The sequence below is a fragment of the Euprymna scolopes genome, chromosome 22, assembly GCF_053919585.1.
Source record: "Euprymna scolopes isolate OS-2025 chromosome 22, ASM5391958v1, whole genome shotgun sequence".
Taxonomy (NCBI): domain Eukaryota; kingdom Metazoa; phylum Mollusca; class Cephalopoda; order Sepiida; family Sepiolidae; genus Euprymna; species Euprymna scolopes.
In genome coordinates this window covers 105,107,289-105,125,717 of record NC_136503.1, presented here as the reverse complement: position 1 = coordinate 105,125,717, position 18,429 = coordinate 105,107,289, and the positions used below count along the sequence as shown (strand labels likewise).

Below are 18,429 nucleotides of genomic sequence, written 5' to 3'. Positions count from 1 at the left end.
TTAATGAGGTCAAACGCACTTAATGTTTCCGCAGTGAATTTTAACTGCAAGGTAGTTGTTTTGGGTTTTTGTTTTTACCCAACTTTAAAACTAGCTCCCCCTTTATTAGGGGAGTATCCAAATGAAAGCAATTGTCTGATATGACGGTGAAAACTGACATTGACCAAACATTGAGAAGTTCTCCCTAGTTTCACATCAGTTTCGATTTTATACGAAAAAGCCGAATCAACATGAGACGGCCGAAATAGCAAGAATCGTGTAAAATTTCGATGTAAATAAATCTAGACGCGACGCGCGTTCGCAAATTGTAAATATTATTATCTAGGGTGTATATAAACACTTGTAAGTGATAGTGGACATACACAAAAAGTGTGCACACACACACACACACATTTTCGTTTTTATATATATAGATTTGTCTTAGTGTTTAATTTCCAAATTATTATATGAAATTCTTTATAAATTACAAGTTTTCATGCTTATTTCATTTCTTATATTTCTAGGTCCGTCACAATGTCTTTGAGGTGTTTACTGGTTGTCCTTCGTCAAAAGCAAAGAACAGTGCTAACTGTTTACCAAAGCCTTTACAAATATGGTCTACGTCCCGTGTCTCTGTCGGCTTTTCAATGCCACAATAAAGAAGAATCCCCCTCTTTAGTAGAAGAAGCAGAAATTCCATCGGAAAATGAAAGCATTCTCCATAAAAGACGAGACCCTAAAGAACATTATGATTATTACAGGAAACTTGTCAGCACCATCAAACAATTTGATAAGACGACGGTGCCTGAATTAAAAACAGCTGAGCATGAAAATCGCTCCGATTTATTACCAGAGGCGATTAAAAGTGACAGCTGTACGACATTTCAAATAAAAGACCCCAGCCACAAAACAGAATATGCTGAGGCACAACCTGAAGCGTTCCAATCTAATGATGCTGAAACGTCTCATCGCAAGCTATCACTTAGTATTGATTCCAGCAGAGAACCAGCCAATTTCAAAGACACCCGAGAAATTTCCAGACCTTTTTTTGAAAGTGATAAAATATCTACCATTATTAGAGATTCAGAGGTCATGTCACCTTCGGAAGCTGAAGAAGCAACGATAGAATTGAATCGGAGCCGATATACCGACATGGCAACCTCCTCTAATCTAACCGTTTATGTTAGTGAATCCGAGACCCTCAAACAATTGATCAGCCTCGGTGTTGATTTGTCGCGCATCGAGAAGTTCAATGAAGCTGCTAATCTTATCCTCAAACTCGATTTTGAATCGGATGTCAAACCTTATTTGCTCTTCTTGAAGGACGTCGGAGTTCCGAGCGACCAGCTTGCCGTGATCATCACAAAGAATCCTTTTATCTTTAAAGTATGTATGATTCTCATTAAATTCTTCTTGTTGTTTTTTTTTTACTTTTTTCACGCCAAAAAAGCCATATTGCCGCTTGGACGTAAGTCGTTACTATTTAGGATTGTGTCTACAACCCCCCGAAAAAACAAATTTACCAGAAAACCCATTAAACTTTATCAGAAAAATTTTAACTAAAATTTATTAGAAAACCAATCAAAATTTACTTTTAAAAAAGCCATTAAAATTTACTAAAAAAAAGTTTAAAAAATTAAAATTTCCTAGAGTACCCATTAAAATCAAATTCGTGGGTCCGATTCATTGGTTACAAGGAAAAGAGAAGCCGGCTTCAGCAAAAAGGAGACAGGTCAACTTTATACACTACTACATCTAATGTACACAAGACTTCAGCTGTTTCCGTCATGCGCAACTGTTCTTATTATTGGTCGACTGTAAATTGAACAAAGAATGTCACGCATACAGGAGTTCGATTACTTGAAACAATCAGGGAAGGTATTAACGTCATTTTACATCAGTTTGGTTTTATCAGCCAACTGAGAAACTATCCGGATTCGACTGGAATACTACACAACTGTAAAGCATCACTGTATGTGTGAATATATATATATATATATATGTATGTGTGTGTATATATATATATATATATTTTTTTTTTTTGGTCACCCTGTATATATATATCATTATATATTTTTTTTTATTTTTTTTGGTCACCCTGTATATATATATATATATATATATATATTTTTTTTTTGGTCACCCTGTATATATATATATATATATATATATATATATATATATATATATTTTTTTTTTTTTTTTGGTCACCCTGTATATATATATATATATATATATATATATATATATTTTCTTTTTGGTCACCCTGTATATATATATATATATATATATATATATATTTTTTTTTTTTGGTCACCCTGTATATATATATATATATATATATATATATATATATATATATATATATATATATATATTTTGGTCACCCTGTATATATATATATATATATATATATATTTTTTTTTTTTGGTCACCCTGTATATATATATATATATATTTTTTTTTTTTTTTTTTTGGTCACCCTGTATATATATATATATATATATATATATATATATTTTTTTTTTTTGGTCACCCTGTATATATATATATATATATATATATATTTTTTTTTTTTTTTTTTTTTTGGTCACCCTGTATATATATATATATATATATATATATATATTTTTTTTTTTGGTCACCCTGTATATATATATATATATATATATATATATATATATATATATATATATATTTTTTTTTTTTTTTGGTCACCCTGTATATATATATATATTTTTTTTTTTTTTGGTCACCCTGTATATATATATATATATATATATATATATATATATATTTTTTTTTTTGGTCACCCTGTATATATATATATATATATATATATATATATATACAGGGTGACCAAAAAAAAAAAAAACAAAAGCTAAATGGAGGCCATCTAGAACATATGCTGTCTAATGGAGAAAAAAAAGGCAAAAGACCCTAGTGTTTTGATGTGATGTTTTAAATATAATAAACTAGTTATGACCAAAGTTTCATTTCATTCGGACAAAAAACTAAGAAACAGGGCCTAATTAGAGTTGGGGCCCATTTTTTTTGGGGGGGGGTCACCTTGTAAATATATATATGTATATAAGCAACAGTAGCAGCTGAATAACGCAATGGTTAGAAGCTCCGGCTGTTGTTTGGACGGTCGGGTTTCGATCCTGGTTTGAGGTAGTTGCTTGTCAAGCCGCACTGATGAACTGTGAAACAGCGAAACAGTACTGAATGTGCGTGACTATATTGCTCCCTAACTTGGGTTGAGCATATTGGGAAGTGATATACAAATTATCATTAGCATATTAAGCGATGCTCTTTGTGTAATATATATATATATATATATATATATATATATATATATATATATATATATATAGGGTGACCCAAAAAAAGAAAAGCTAAATGGAGGCCATCTAGAACATATGCTGTAGAATGGAGAAAAAAAAGGCCAAAGACCCATGTGTTTTGATGTGATGTTTTGGATATAATAAACTAGTTATGACCAAAGTTTCTTTTCATTAGGACAAAACAATAAGAAACGAGGTCTAATTAGAGTTGGGCCCGTTTTTTTGGGGGGGGGGTCACCCTGTAGTAATTGGATCTAACAACAATGTCACGATGCATAAAGTATACGATGGAATTTTGTTTAAATGTTTTCAAGTCTAGATCCGTTAGGGTTTAAAGACCCCATCAGATATGCAAACCTATACGAACAGCTTTGGGTCAACACTGGTTGACCTTGTCCTTCACACGGCATTCTATAAACAAACATTAAAAAAAAACGAGTTGTTGGGAGGGGGGGGCAATGGTCCGGCAAGATTTTTTTTTTTATTAGGAAACATTATTTTTATTTAATCAACATTTTTTTAATAAAATTATTTTAACAACATTTTTTAATTAAACTATTTAAACAACATTTTGTAATAAAATTATTTAAATAAAAATTTATAATAAAATTATTAAAATAAAACTTTTTAATAAAATAATTTAAACAAAACTTTTTAATAAAATTTTTTAAACAAAACGTTTTGATAAAATTATTTGAACAAAACTTTTTAATAAAGCTATATTTATTTGAATGACTTACACCATTCGGTGTAGGTTGCAAAAGTTTAAAGATTCTGTTTACTCTTCATTAAAAACATTCAAATGACAGCACCACGGCACCAGCCAAGATGATAATGATGCTGAAAACTCTGTCTATTAAAATCAGCAACAAACCCAGAAAACCCAATGAAAGGCCCGTCAAGATGGATTGAAATTAAATCTTTAATTGAGAAGGATGTACCTAGTGGGAGTGAGGATGTTTCTAATTAGGAAACTGGTTGCCATGCCCAGAATATAACAGATGTTCCAGAAACTTCTCTCGTTGCAAACAAAGTTACAAGATTTGAAGAAATGTTATGGAAAGTAAATATCTGAGAGTGAATGTCACCACGACCAAAGTTTGAGAGTGAATGTTACAAAGATTATTGTCTAAGAGTGAATATTACAAAGACCAAGGTCTGAGAATGAATGCTTATATATATATATATATATATATATATATATATATATATATATATATATATATATATATAAATTACAATAAGTTTACCAAGGTAATCAAAATGGTAAACTTAAAATATATTATAAATATTAAAGAGTTAATATTTACAAGTAAAGTAATCTCAACCAGATGTAAAAGCTCAATAAAACCGAAAAGGAAATAGAGCTTATAATATGAACAAATGATTAATAAAACATGTTAAAAAACATCTTGAAATACTCTCCTTCTCATCAGAGGGCAGGAATTAGCAAAATGCGGGATCGGATTTTGCATGTAAAAGTATTTAATGAAACTACAGATAAGTCACAGATCTTACTTGGTTAAAAAAAGGGTGAGGTAAGGGGAATAGGAGGTAAAAGAAAAATGATAAAAAGATTTCACATGAATGGATAGTCCTGTGAAGGGTAAAAAATCCAAGAATGGTAAAATCCAAACACGGTAGAATTAAAAATTTCCAATCCAACAGGTAAGTTCCAAAAGGGCCAAAATGATCCAAAAGGCAGAATTCCTTGGAAAAAATCACAAATGGAATGAGTATATAAATATATATATATATAAATATATATATATATATATATATATAAATATATATATATATAAATATATATATATATAAATATATGTATATATATGTATGTATGTATGTATATATATATATATATATATATATATATATATATATATATAACTACTTCATTTACTCACATAAAATTAATATACGAAAGTATAGATTTATGCGTAAACTTTAAGTATTTACTTCAAAAGTGCTCAATACGTAGGTAGAGCTAGTTAGTAAGTTATAAAATGTATATGGCAATTAAGCTACACTGAATATTCCGCGTTTCATCCACTCTAGGACTCTTCAGGCTTATGCGCGAATTCTGTGGTTGTTTGTCGTTTTTATATGCGCATCTTCTATTGAGATTTTCGTTAGCCAAGCAGCTTTCTAGTATCCTTATTATTATTGTTATTGTCAATATTGTTTTGTTGTATCACAACTCATCAGTGCGGCTAGACATACACCTTTCCCCAGCCATGGATCGAACCTACAACTGTTGAGTTGACAGTCGGCTGTTCTAACTATCGGACCACAAAGCAGTGCCGTAAGTATTTCTCCATGAGTGTGTATTAAATCCACACCCGCCCGTCGCTTACAGTGCTCAAACCATAAGTTTGTTTACAAACAAATTAATTGTGGGCTTCGCTTAATTGCTTAAATACGCGTCGGGTGAAAATATATTTACAAAGTGCTCAACCCAAAGAGGGGGGGGGGCTTTAATTGTCATCCACATATAGTACTGTTTCGTTGTATCACAACTCATCAGGGCAGTTAAAACCACTTCTCGGAAAAGCAGAGTAACAAAATTTTCTCCCATCGTTTAATGCAGCTCTGGGGACCGTTTTGACATGACTTTGGAAATCAAGGTTGCATCATCTGGAAAACACTTTCCTTTCAAAAGCAACTTCATGGCTCGGAAAGCGTGAAATTTAGAGAGATGATTAGAGAGATGGGAAGGATTTCATAGCCAAACTAGTGCTGGGACGATTCTAATATTTTTCCCGGTTCCGATACAATTACCGATTCCGATTCTTTATAAATCTCAAAATATTTACAATAAAGGTGTTATTTTTATCCGAGTACTGTAAAAACACATGTTCAGTGTGCAGATATTTTGCTCAAACGTGAAAATACACTTGTGAAGGGGGGGGGTGATCTATAGATTTTAGTTTGACTGGTAATTTAGAATCAATAAATATTCATTATTTTATTATTACTACCAGCAGTGAAGATTTTGTTTCAAACAAAATCAAATAAAAAACAGAGATAATTAAAGGAATCGTTTTTGGCATCGGAAAATAAATACAAATTTTTCCGATTCTGATACTGATTCCAATATCGATTCCGATACCCCAAAAAGTTCGATTTTTCTGATTCCTGATTCTAATTCCGATTAATTGTCCCAACACTAATTGAAAGCCCAGTCAATGCAGTGAAAGTAGTTGGACTAACCACCTCCAAAGAACGCAAGAGTGCAGCCCTCCGCTGACAACGTCATGCCCACAGTTTTCTGGAACCAGGCTAAAGTAACTAACAAAATCAAGAAGCTGGGCAATATCAGCAAAGGTATCCTCCTCCTGCATGACAGCATTCCAATCCGCCAGATATATTGTATATTGTATTGTATCATATTGTATATATTGTATTAGGTTGTCCGGAAAATAATGGCCATTTCAGAAAGTCTGTTTTGAAATTGGATTTTATCATAGGATTTTTATTATATTTCAGGTAAACATCAACATGATTACTGATTTATATGTGCTCTTTAATAATTTCTTACTTTTTTCTTTCAGAAAACGTTTTATGAGCGAATGAGCCCATAATTTGGAATATGAGAAAAGAAGACTTACGATTACTTTTCCTGCATGAGTTTAAGCTTGGTAACAATGCTTCTCAAACAACTGCAAATATCAATAGGGCATGGGGAGAAGGCATCGCAAGTGATAGAACAGTACGAAGGTGGTTTCAGAAATTTCGTAGTGGTGATGAGAGCCTTAAAGATGGAGAAGGTAGAGGACGGCCATCTAATCTTGACAATGAAAATTTGAGAGCCATTGTTGAGCAAAACCCACGGCAAAGTGTCAGGGAAATGTCTCGGGAACTTGGTGTCAGCAGTTCAACAGTGTCGGACCATCTGAAGCAAATTGGCAAGGTGAAAAAGTTCGACAAATGGGTCCCACATGAGCTCAATGAAAATCAACAAGCTCGACGTTTTGAAGTGTGTTCGATGCTCTTTTTGCGAAACATTAATGATCAATTTCTTGACCGAATGGTCACCTGTGACGAAAAGTGGATCCTTTATGATAATCGGAAACGATCAGGTCAATGGCTTGATTGTGATGAACCACCCAAACATTTTCCAAAGCCAAATTTTCACCAACAGAAGATTATGCTGACTGTTTGGTGGTGTGCAATTGGTGCTATTCATTACAGCTTTCTGGATGCTAATCAGAGCATCACGGCAGAGGTTTACTGCAATCAACTCGAAGAAATGCATCATCATTTACAAAAATTGAGATCTGCATTAGTGAATAGGCGTGGTTCAATCCTGCTCCACAATAATGCGTGGCCTAATGTTGCGAGAATGACACTGTAGAAACTCACAGACTTGGGATATGAAACTTTACCACATCCTCCTTATTCTCCAGATCTTTCGCCCACAGACTACCATTTTTTCAAGCATTTAGCCGCTTTTTTAAGCAACAAAACTTTCAGATCTAATGCAGAGGTTGAATCTTTTTTCAAAGATTTCTTAGCATCTAAGCCAAAGAATTTTTATCAACAAGGCATAAATGATCTAGTTGATAGATGGCAAAAATGCATGGCTGTTCAAGGATCATACTTTGACTAATTTCAATGTTTAGTGTCACCTATTTGATTAATAATTACTTTTTCTCTAAAATTGGTCATTATTTTCCGGACAACCTAATATCATATTGTATATTGTATTGTATCATATTGTATTGCTTTAGCGATTTTAAGTCCTTCATCAAATACAGAGTGTCCTTAAACCCAACCATCTATTTTAATTTCTATTTATAAAACAATTCTCATAAAAACAGAGTAACAAAATTTGGCACTGTCTTTTCTCCCATCTATTTTGATTACTAGTTCAAAATAGGCGCTTAATTTTGGGACACTTTGTATGAATCAAAATGTTCCTAAGCGTTTTTCTTAATTTTGCTATTCTTTCCTTTCTTTAATGACAGGCTAATATTGAAGACTTAGAAGCCATTATTGAATATTTTAAATCCAAAAATTTCCCAAAGACGGACATCCCGCAAATTCTGATCCGAGCACCACGTTTATTGTCAATGTCTGTTCCAAATATTGATGAAAAACTCGGGTTTTATCAGAAACTCTTCAAACTCACAGGTAAATCATTTTTCTTTTGTGTTTGGGTTCGTAGAAAGAATGTTTATACAGGATGTTCTCAGCATCCGAGGGACATCAGACATTTTACAAAAATAATGAAAAATTACAAATATATCCCTATCTCTACTTATATATAAAGGCATTTTGCATGTGTGTTTGTGTGTGTCTTTGTGCATGTGTTTATGTGTGTATTTGTGTGCGTGTGTGTACACGTGTTAGTGTTTTTTGTGTGTGTGCGTGTGTATGTTTGTGTGTGGGTGTGTATGTGTATGTACATGTGTATCAGGGTTGGCAGTTTGGTTTCTGTTGAAATTTCTTGGAAGGTATGAAGCTTTTTATAACAGGGGTCAACAACCTTTTAAATCCAGCCCTTGAGTGAATTTTGTTTGTTCTGCCATCTTACTCACGATGCATTTGAATTTCTTTTTTTTTGTTTCGATATTTTTTTTTTTTTTTTACATAGGCATCACCACTTATCAAGGCCGAGAGGCCACTCGAGGCTAAGGGTTAAAGAGTGTACAGTAGAAATTGGACAATATAGTAATCGTTAGTAATGGAAATTCGGTAAATTTGTTAACTTATATGGAACGGCTCATCAAGAACTTGTTTACGTTAGACTTGAAGACAGCCATATTGTAGTCAGCTGGAAAGCAGGAAAACGGAAGACAATTCCATAGGCGTGCATTTCTAAGAAAGAAGCTTTGTTCATGGAATTTAGGTTTAGGCACAGATAAAGAGTGGGGGGAATTATTGATAGTATTTTCTGCTAGACAGGTGAAAGTTTGGCAAGGGGAGGCCATAGATTGGAGCTCAGTCAAGCACTTGCCATGAAAATAACGATAAAGCAGAGACAAACTCGCAACATCTCTTCTGTGAGAAAGAGGTTGCAGGGAAGAGAAAAGGACATCTCCTACAAGGCTATATTTCTATAGTAAAATAAATTATATCATTGTAATATAGGATATAATTGTATTTATTACTTGATTTCTTGAAATGCTCAAAAAATTTATTTACAATAAATGGATTTTTGGGATGTGGATTGATTATTTATATTATTTGGATTCTTTGGACTACTGTTCTCATCTTGAGCGTGATTTTCACAACATTTCAATCAATGTAACCTCCAACCTTCTTCAGGTGTATCTTATCGAACTTGGGAATGTTTCTGTCAAACTCAGGAATTTGGACGGAATTTCGAATGAGACCCTTTATTTATTTCATGGCGGTAGTATGCTCTCGTTTCATTAGCCCTGACTGCATAGAGGTCCTAAGTAATTCGCAATTGTATTTTTTGGTCGGCCACACTGAGGATCGAACCTTCAACCTTCTATCACATTTTACAATTGATTTTTTCCAAGTATTCTAACCGCTGCACGACGGACCTTGAAGAAGGTCAGAAGTTACATCGGCTGAAACGTTGTGAAAATGACAAATAGGAGTCTTAAGAATCTAAATAATTTAATAACATTGTTGTCCTCCATGACAATTTAGCCAAAGCTGTTTGGCCCTCCTCCTTTTAATCAGTATAACTTTTTAGACCTCACGCTCAAAAAGGTTGCAAACCTCTGCTCTATGCCAATGGTTAACCAATCATTTAATGTCAGATGCAGTAGAGGACAACGCATCCTTTTTAAACATGCAATGCAAGAGTATAACTAATATGAACAATCTGAGGTGTTCCCAGTTAGCCATTAAGTATTGATAGGCTGCGATAGAGAGGGACATTTTGTTTTGATTTTCATGCCGGTATTTGAGTGATTGGAAGATCCTATTGGAGACAGAATGGCAGATGAGCACAGTTGATTTTTTACAAAGGGGTCACCACTTATCAAGGCCTGGGGGCCACTTGAGGATAAGAGTTAATGAGTGTGGAAATTTGGTAAATTGGATTACATCAGATGTTTCATCAAGAATTTTTTCACGTTGTACTTGAAGGCGACCATATTGTAGTCAGTTGGAAAGCAAAGAAACGGAAGAAAATTCCACAGGCGGGCAGTTCATGTTATCTCCCTTTGTTTCTTCACTTTTTTTTTAAAATGGCAGGTGAGACAGTCACTTCTCCGATATTCATAAAATTTGACTCTCTTATCTAAAAACAAAACTACTTGATCAATCTACATGACTTTAAGAACATGATGTTTTCGTTTCATCATGGGGATATACATTATGCAGATTTTGTTTTTTAATATAAGGGGGGGGGTCTGGACAAGTCCCCCCCCCAAAAAAAAATAAACATGAATCTATTTTTCCTGTCTATGTAATGCATAGTTGTAAAAAAATAGAAAGATTAAAAAGTGAAATAACAAATTAGAATATTTAGAGAGTTGGAGAAACGTACAAGATTATAAGTTATTAAGACCTTCCATAACTAAAAATTCCGATTTTAATTAAAAAAAATAAATAAATAAAAAGTATTTGTCGGGCTTTGAAAGATTTATAATTTATGTGGTCGAAAGCTGTAATTTAGACAATTAATTTTTTTTTTTTTTTTTTTTTTTTTGAGTGGGATAACAAATTAATTGTCCGTCAGGAGGATTTTTTTTTTTTTTTTTGAGGAGGGGGGAATTTATAAATGTATTCCTTACATTTTGTTTTGCTCATTTTTCCTCTTTCATTGATTTCAGGCAGCCAAGTACGTGAAGTTGTTTGTCATCTTCCGAAATTGGTCAGTTACAATGCAAAATCAATCAAGGTTAGTATATACTAGTGTTGCCCGGGATACAATGAATTAATTTTAATTTTATTTTTTTCCATATTTGTTACATCATATATCTATTATAATAAAGTTGTATCTTGTTTGTTCACGATTTGGTTAATATATACAAAAGGTACACTGTTTAACAGACTTGCACATACTTTTTTATTTCTGCATGATTTCTTTATATACTATTTATTCAAAAGGAATCACCATTCAAAAGGTTATCTAATTTGCATATTACATTAAATAAAATCTGTTTTAATAATTAGCTTTCAATTTTTATTACAAATTAGTAATAGAATTGTTTTAAGTATTCTATTTAGAAATATTATATAAAGCTGATTTATTTTATTGATTTATTTATTTTACATTTAATTTAATTTATTTTTAATTATTATGATCGACATCATCTGCATTTAAAAACAGAAGTTTTCATTTAACTTATGAATTATTTCTATTTAAGCTATGCGATTTTATTTCTCAATTTGAAGGATGAAGATAGCTATGTTTTATGGCTTTATTAGGTTAGTGCAAAAATAATGTAGCTTTTTGACATTCATCTTCAAAAGATCATAACTCCTTTCATAATAAACTTTATTAATCGAAATGAGAAGCATTAGAATCGACACATTTTTTTTGCCAAAGAGAAACAAGTTTATTTATCTCATTAGCATAGAAATCCGGAGTTCTGGAAGCGATGAAGTCATTAAAGGCCGATTCGGCATCATCTCGGCTTTTGAAACATTTTTTGCACAGGAAGTTGTCGAGATACTTCAAAAAGTGATAATCGGTGGGAGAAAGGACCGGTGAATATGGCGGACGAGGCAGAATCTCGGAGCCCAATTCGTTCAGCTTTTGCATGGTCAGTTGCGCAACATGTGAGCGAGCGTTGTCATGGAGGAGAATTGGTCCCTTCATATTGACCCATCTCGGGCACATACATTGGAACTTCTGATGGTTGGTTGGTTGTTTTTGTTTTACGGCATATCAATCCTTTTCAGGTTATTTAATGCCGAATCCAAAGATTTTGAAGAAAAGTTTTTTTAATAGAACATATTTGTTGTTTTCAAGTCTGTTTCTATTTAACCCATAGTTGGTACCCTGAGCGAGAGACCTGGTGAATATGCCGCATGAGCCCAATTAGTTCTGCAGGGTTAGTTGAGCAACATGCGGGTGAATGTTGTCATGGAGGAGAATTGGTCCCTTTATATTGACCAATCTCGGGCACATACATTCTGGTGCATTTTGTCAATTTGTCAGCAGTACTTCTTCACCATATTTTTTTCGCCTGGATTCAAGAAGCTGTGATGGATGAGACCAGCTGCAGACCACCAAACAGTCACCACAACCTTTTTGTGATGCAATTTCAGCTTCGGGAAGTGTTGTGAAGCTTTTCTGGCATCCAACCACTGTGCCAAATGTTGCCGGTTGTCATAGAGGATCCACTTCTCATCACACGTTACAATCCACTCAAGAAATAGGTCGTTTTTGTTGTGCAGAAGGAGCATAGAAGACACCTCAAAACAATGATTTTTTTTGATTATCGTTCAATTCATGCAGCACCCATTTATCCAACTTTTTTGACTTCCCAATTTGCTTTAAATAATGAACGACTGTTGAGTGGTCGAGCTTGAGTTCAACAGCAACTTCTCATGTGGTTTTGCGAGGATCGGCTTCAATTTAGGCTTTCAAATGTTATCAACTTCAGTCGGCTGGCTGTGACCGTTTTCAACTTCGAGGCTCTTGTCACCATTGCGAAATTTCTTGAACCACTGTTGTTCTACACGTTCATTAGTGGTTCCTGTGCCAAACACATCATTGATATCATGAACTGTCTTAGCAGTTTTTCGGCCTAGTTTGAACTGGAATAAGAAAACGTGTAGATTTAAATTTTGTCGATGCTGTTGAAAAGCCTGCAAAGAAAAAAAAAAGTAAAAAGATTGAGAATGGTAACGAATATCACAATTTGATAGAGCAAAAAACGCACTTCAAAATGATATTTTGGGGTATTTATTCATTGTAAGCAAGGAATTTTTTTTAATTCAATATTTAAGAACTTGCCTTTATTAATTTGAAATTGTCCCAGAAAACTAATTGTTATTTTTCAAGAGATTTTTACAATGAATTTACCTTCAAAATTTAGTTTACTTGTTGGTTTCCGAATATCGCCATGAAAACATTTTTCATTATAAACTTTTTTTCACATGTAAAAATATTATTTCCTTTTAGGAATTAACTTTAGGCTTTAATCTTTCAAATACAATAAAAAAAGTAATCGAAAACCTAAAAAAAATATGATAAATCCACTTTCAAAATCGTTTCCCTCTATCAGTTTTCCCCATGGTGGGGCCATGTGATGTCACACGGGTCTGAAAAATAGTTATGCAGGGAGAGGCTACCAATAAAAAACTCCTCAAACTTTCTTTTAATGTTTCTTTGTCTTTTTTAATTCTTGTAAAAAAAAAAATCATCATTTTAATTTCCACCTTTTATTTTTTCAGGAGATCCACTTCCAGATGAAGGAGTTCCTTGGATTTACTAATTTTGATCTCCAAAAGATTTTCCTGATCACTCCACGGGTTTTTCTTTCCAGTTAGTATAAATCAGTATTTTATTTTGTGGGCAAAGAAGGAAGAAAAATATGTACTTCCCACTGCAGGGGTTTAAACTACAACCTTTAGTTAATCAAAGGAAATTAGCAACAACTCCCAAGATATCTTATTCTTAGGCAGAACTTCCCTTTGTGCGGATCTTTAGGGATGTGCCAGTTTTGGGAGTCACCAGTTTGGGGATCCCTACTTTGGGGAGTCATCACTTTTTCTGAGGGTTACATTTTGCAGTTTGGATTTGGGTGAAGTATTTTCGGTTTAGAGAAATGATTTTATTGAAAAAGTTTCACAGGGTTTATAATCAAATGTGAGAAAGACGGGAAACGTTATATGATAAAACAAAACAAAATAAATAAATATTTTATGTGTTTAAAAATAGAAGATCACAGCAATTGAATTATTACAGAATTATACAAATTATATTTAATAAGAGTCAATGTTCATTGTTTTTCATATTAGAAATATAGTTCAACGAGAAAGGTTGGGAATATTTCAAGATCAGCAGATGATAAAGAAGGTTTAAATATTGTGTATGTTTGTGTGTTCACTAATGTAGGTGTGAGTTGAGGCATAGCAGCATTCTCCAGGGCCCAACAGAGGTGGCGCCGGTTCAAGGGCTCTGGTCAACTTGTTCACTGAAGAAAAATCTGATTTTCTATATCCACCCGCTAGATTGAGTGAATTTTCATAATTTTTGGATATATTACTATTTTCGACATGACAATTAAGTAAGTAATATTGTTTTTGCTTAAAATGATATAGTTTGAAAAAAATTGATTTGTCAACTCTATCTTAACAAGCACCATATTATCTGTTATCTATAATTAACTAGCTAACTTTTCTCAATAACTACGCCTTGGAATTTTTTGAAATTTTGCACAAACATTAAACATGGTATGAGTAAAAAAGTAACAGAACGGATTTTCCAGGAAAACTCTGGTGCCTTTCGGGTTAAAATGGCTAAAATTGACACTTTTGTGCTTATTAAAAAAAAATTGATGCCTTGGATTTTTATAAAACTTTCTGAATAGTTGTAACTAACTGATTTCTATATAATTTTGTTTGTCTATACTTCGCGATAACTCTTTGGTGTGAAGAGGCGCCTGGCATTGCCATTGTCTATACTTCGCGATAACTCTTTGGGGAAGGGGCGCCTGGCATTGCCCGGTTGTAAAATATGGTTAAACAAATAAAAGAAAAACGAGACTTGGGTGCCATCTTATCACGTAATTAAAAGAAAAAAAAAATGTCATGTTGTGGACGCCCGTAAAAAAAGCAGAGAATTTTAAATGATAGGAGAAGAAAAAATTGAAAAAAAAATGCTGCATGCTGGGCACGAACTTGCAAAACTTGCGTTCGTAAGCGAACACGTTATCGATCGGACCACGACGACCTAATCTAATCTAATGACATTGCAAGTTTAGCTTTTTAAAATGAAACAACAAATGAACTGTTTGCATATGCACAATTAACATTTCTACATGGAATAAGTGATGATTTTTTTATAATTTTTCGATATTATGTGTTCAAGAGATCGCTCTTTTTACGGAACCACGTTCATGCTGCTTCGATGCAGATGACAAGTTTTTTGCGGACATACAAACATGCACATAAACACACACACAGACAGCTAAAATTTATATTATAGACTATCATGACTACCTGGCATTGCCCGAGTGGAGAGAAGTGGTATACTACGGCTATTAAGCAACCAACACCCAGAAAAAAAAATCAAAATAACTTTTGTTTCAATCAAAATTGTAACAAGTACCCATGCGAGCACAAAAAAAAAATTAGCCGCAGTTGGCAGGCCCGAACATGTAACGTGAAAGAGGAAAAGGAGGTGAAAAAAAGCTGTCACAGTCACGGCCACGGTGACTTATGACGTCACGGGCTTTCAAAATAACATTTTATAGACCTACGCTGAGATTGGTAGGTGTATGATTTGCAAAAATGTCGACAAAAAAAGTGACCCGTCCTTGCAAAAAATAGCCCAGTTGACCAGCACAGAATTAATCTTTTTGGCCAATTTATAGATATTTTTCATCCAAGAGATTGATCTTTCTAACGATACCAATTTTTGTCATGGTCCAATGCGTCTGTCAAAAGTTTTTGGCAGACATACAAATACAACAACTATAGAAGGCAGTAATTGCCGAGAATGCAGTTGGAAGATTCGGAGTTCCTATCCCGTCGCAGATACCACCTGACGAAGGCCAGAGGAATAGTTGGTCGAAACGTTGTGAGACAACAACTAAAAAAAGATGAGGATAACGGTCCGTAATAAAATAAAATTAATAAGTAATACTCATCTCAATAACTCTTATCCCCGAGTGGCCCTTGGGCCTTGATAAGTGGTGAATTCCATGTAAAAAAAAAAACAAAAAAAACACACAGACATACACAAACTAACATACATTTTCCTTTTTATATATTAGATGGTTCCCATATCATGTTAAATTCTGTACTAAGTCTACTAAATAATCGATTGTCACTCAGTATATATGTTGCCTCTTTGTTGAGTCATCTTTGTCTATAATTTTTTGGTTGGTTGGTTTTGTTTTACGACATATCAACCTTTTTCAGGTTATTTAATGCCAAATCTAGTTATTTTGAGGAACGATTTTTAATGGAGTATATTTTTTTTTTTTAAGTCAGATTCTATTTAACCCATAGTTGGGACCCTAACAGGTACTACCACTCCGGGTCAGAGTGGACCTGGGAGCAATGGCAATTAAAGGGTGGCTCCACACTCCCCAAGGCCCACAAGGTGGGGCTTCACCATCGGATATAGTTTCAGGTCATATCCAGGACCTATAATTTTTTGCTTTGTTTCATAACAATAGATGGTTTTATAACAATAGATGGTTTCATAACAATAGATGGTTTCCCTTTTCCTTCCATATATGGTCAGCCATACCTGACTTTTCAATCTGTCCACGTATTATGAAAAACAGTATCATTTGTTGTTTTCATTTTTATTTTTTCTGTTACCATGTTGAAACGCCATTTTTATGCATATTTTTTATTCCTTTGCAGATAAATATAATTTGACGAACGTATTTGTCTACGTCCACAACGAGATGGGCCTGACTCATGCCCAGTTGATAAAGTGGCCGAAGATCTTCCGAACGCGACTGCATCGAATTAAAGAACGCCATGAATTCTTGAAGCACATGAAACGTGATCAGTACGATGCCACTAAGGAGAACTATGTATCACTTAAAGCTCTCGTCTCTCAGGATGATAAAACCTTTTGTTTTGATATTGCAAAATCTTCAACAGCAGAATTCAACCAATTTCTGAAAACCTTGTAATTTTTTGTTTTTATATTTGAAAGAAAAAAAGTCTGTTTAATGACTTTTTATATTAATCTTTGTCTTAATTTTCTAAATAAACAAGAAAAAAATTATCCGTTGAGTCAGCCATTGAACTCTGATTAGATTGTTTGAATTTTTAAAGTGAGATTTTTCACCACTTATCAAGGTCTGAAGGCCACTCGAGGATAGAAGTTAATGAATGTCAGGTGGTAGTGTAGTAAACGTTAATGGTGTGAGGTTAGTACAATTTGATTATTTAAGCGGACAGTTTAAAAAGAACTTGTTTACATTGGACTTGAAGGTTTCAATATTGTAGTTGGTTGGGAAGCAAACCAGCAGAACAGTGTTCCACATGCGGGCAGTTCTAGGAAAGAAGCTTTGTTAACGGCTTATGCATTTAGATCTAGGCATATATAGACAGTGGAGGAAATGGTTGCTAATGGTTGTAACTAGTCGAGTTATTTTTTGTGAAATTCCAGCTAGGAGGGACCATAGATTGAAGCTCAGACGAGCACTTGCCATGAAAATAATGATAGGCTTGCAACGTGGAAAACAGGTTGCAGGGAAGAGAAAAGAGCATCACTTACTAGGTTTTGAAGCTGGTTTTGAACTCTATTAAGGCAGGATAGAGTGCACCGAGCAGCTCCTACCAAGATGTAACAACAGTACTCCATTTGAGATATAGCGCTGTGGTCATTCTTTTCCTACTCCTATTGTGAACATGTAGGGTGAACCTGGGTAATTCCACCCCCAACTTTACAAAAATGGCTGCCAAAGACAAAATAATAGATTTTACTAAAAGAAAACTTAACACACACATATATAGGTCAAAACAGTTTAATATGTAAAAAAATTGAACTCATGTAACAGGGTCAGTGAAAAAAACATGTTTTAAATCAATTTCAATATTTACGAAAAAAGGGGGCAAAGCCCCCCCCCCCATCTTCCTTCCATTCCCTTTGCCTCCTTTGAGCATCAAAAGTGTAAGTAACAATATAACTTGCCTACAGTGTCTTTTTAAAGGTAACTAACATGATCAAAGCCAGCATTTTTTTTTTTTTTTTTTTTTACAAGGTGGTCACCACTTATCAAGGTCCGGAAGCCACTCAGGGATAAGGGTTATTGTAAGTACAGTACGTTAGTGTGGATATTTAAAGTGTCTACTTAAGGGGGGGGGGCGGTTCATCAGGAATTTGTTTACGTTGGACTTGAAGACATCCAAGTTGTAGTCAGGAGGGAAGCAGGCAGACGGAACAGAGTTCCACAGGCGTGCAGTTCTAAGAAAGAAGCTTTGTTCATGGAATCTACGTTTTGATTTAGGCATAGATAAAGAGTGGGGA

The 18,429-nt window shown here is 33.8% G+C and overlaps 2 protein-coding genes across 2 annotated transcripts; one reads left to right on the top strand and one right to left on the bottom strand.

The window, feature by feature from the left end:
* The first annotated feature begins 496 nt into the window (after positions 1-496).
* Positions 497-17,208, top strand: LOC145243601 (transcription termination factor 3, mitochondrial-like). The gene is made up of 5 exons (XM_080106588.1): positions 497-1,365; positions 8,297-8,462; positions 11,087-11,154; positions 13,662-13,752; positions 16,809-17,208. Exons 1-5 carry the CDS (start codon positions 514-516, stop codon positions 17,084-17,086), a joined length of 1,455 nt encoding a protein of 484 aa, XP_079962714.1. The 5' UTR covers positions 497-513; the 3' UTR covers positions 17,087-17,208.
* Positions 12,731-17,884, bottom strand: LOC145243602 (histone-lysine N-methyltransferase SETMAR-like). The gene is made up of 2 exons (XM_080106589.1): positions 17,677-17,884; positions 12,731-13,073 (listed from the first exon to the last, which is right to left on the bottom strand). The coding sequence occupies exons 1-2, from the start codon at positions 17,761-17,763 to the stop codon at positions 12,849-12,851; spliced, it is 312 nt and encodes a 103-aa protein (XP_079962715.1). The 5' UTR covers positions 17,764-17,884; the 3' UTR covers positions 12,731-12,848.
* Positions 17,885-18,429: the final 545 nt, after the last annotated feature.

Excerpts from the sequence above, each read along its gene's own strand:
- LOC145243601 (XM_080106588.1), top strand. The coding sequence starts at position 514 with ATGTCTTTGAGGTGTTTACTGGTTGTCCTTCGTCAAAAGCAAAGAACA. Across the intron at positions 1,366-8,296 it reads AGAATCCTTTTATCTTTAAA|GCTAATATTGAAGACTTAGA; the intron begins GTATGTATGATT and ends CTTTAATGACAG. Across the intron at positions 8,463-11,086 it reads GAAACTCTTCAAACTCACAG|GCAGCCAAGTACGTGAAGTT; the intron begins GTAAATCATTTT and ends CATTGATTTCAG.
- LOC145243602 (XM_080106589.1), bottom strand. The coding sequence starts at position 17,763 with ATGGAGTACTGTTGTTACATCTTGGTAGGAGCTGCTCGGTGCACTCTA. Across the intron at positions 13,074-17,676 it reads AAAACCAGCTTCAAAACCTA|GCTTTTCAACAGCATCGACA; the intron begins GTAAGTGATGCT and ends TTTTCTTTGCAG.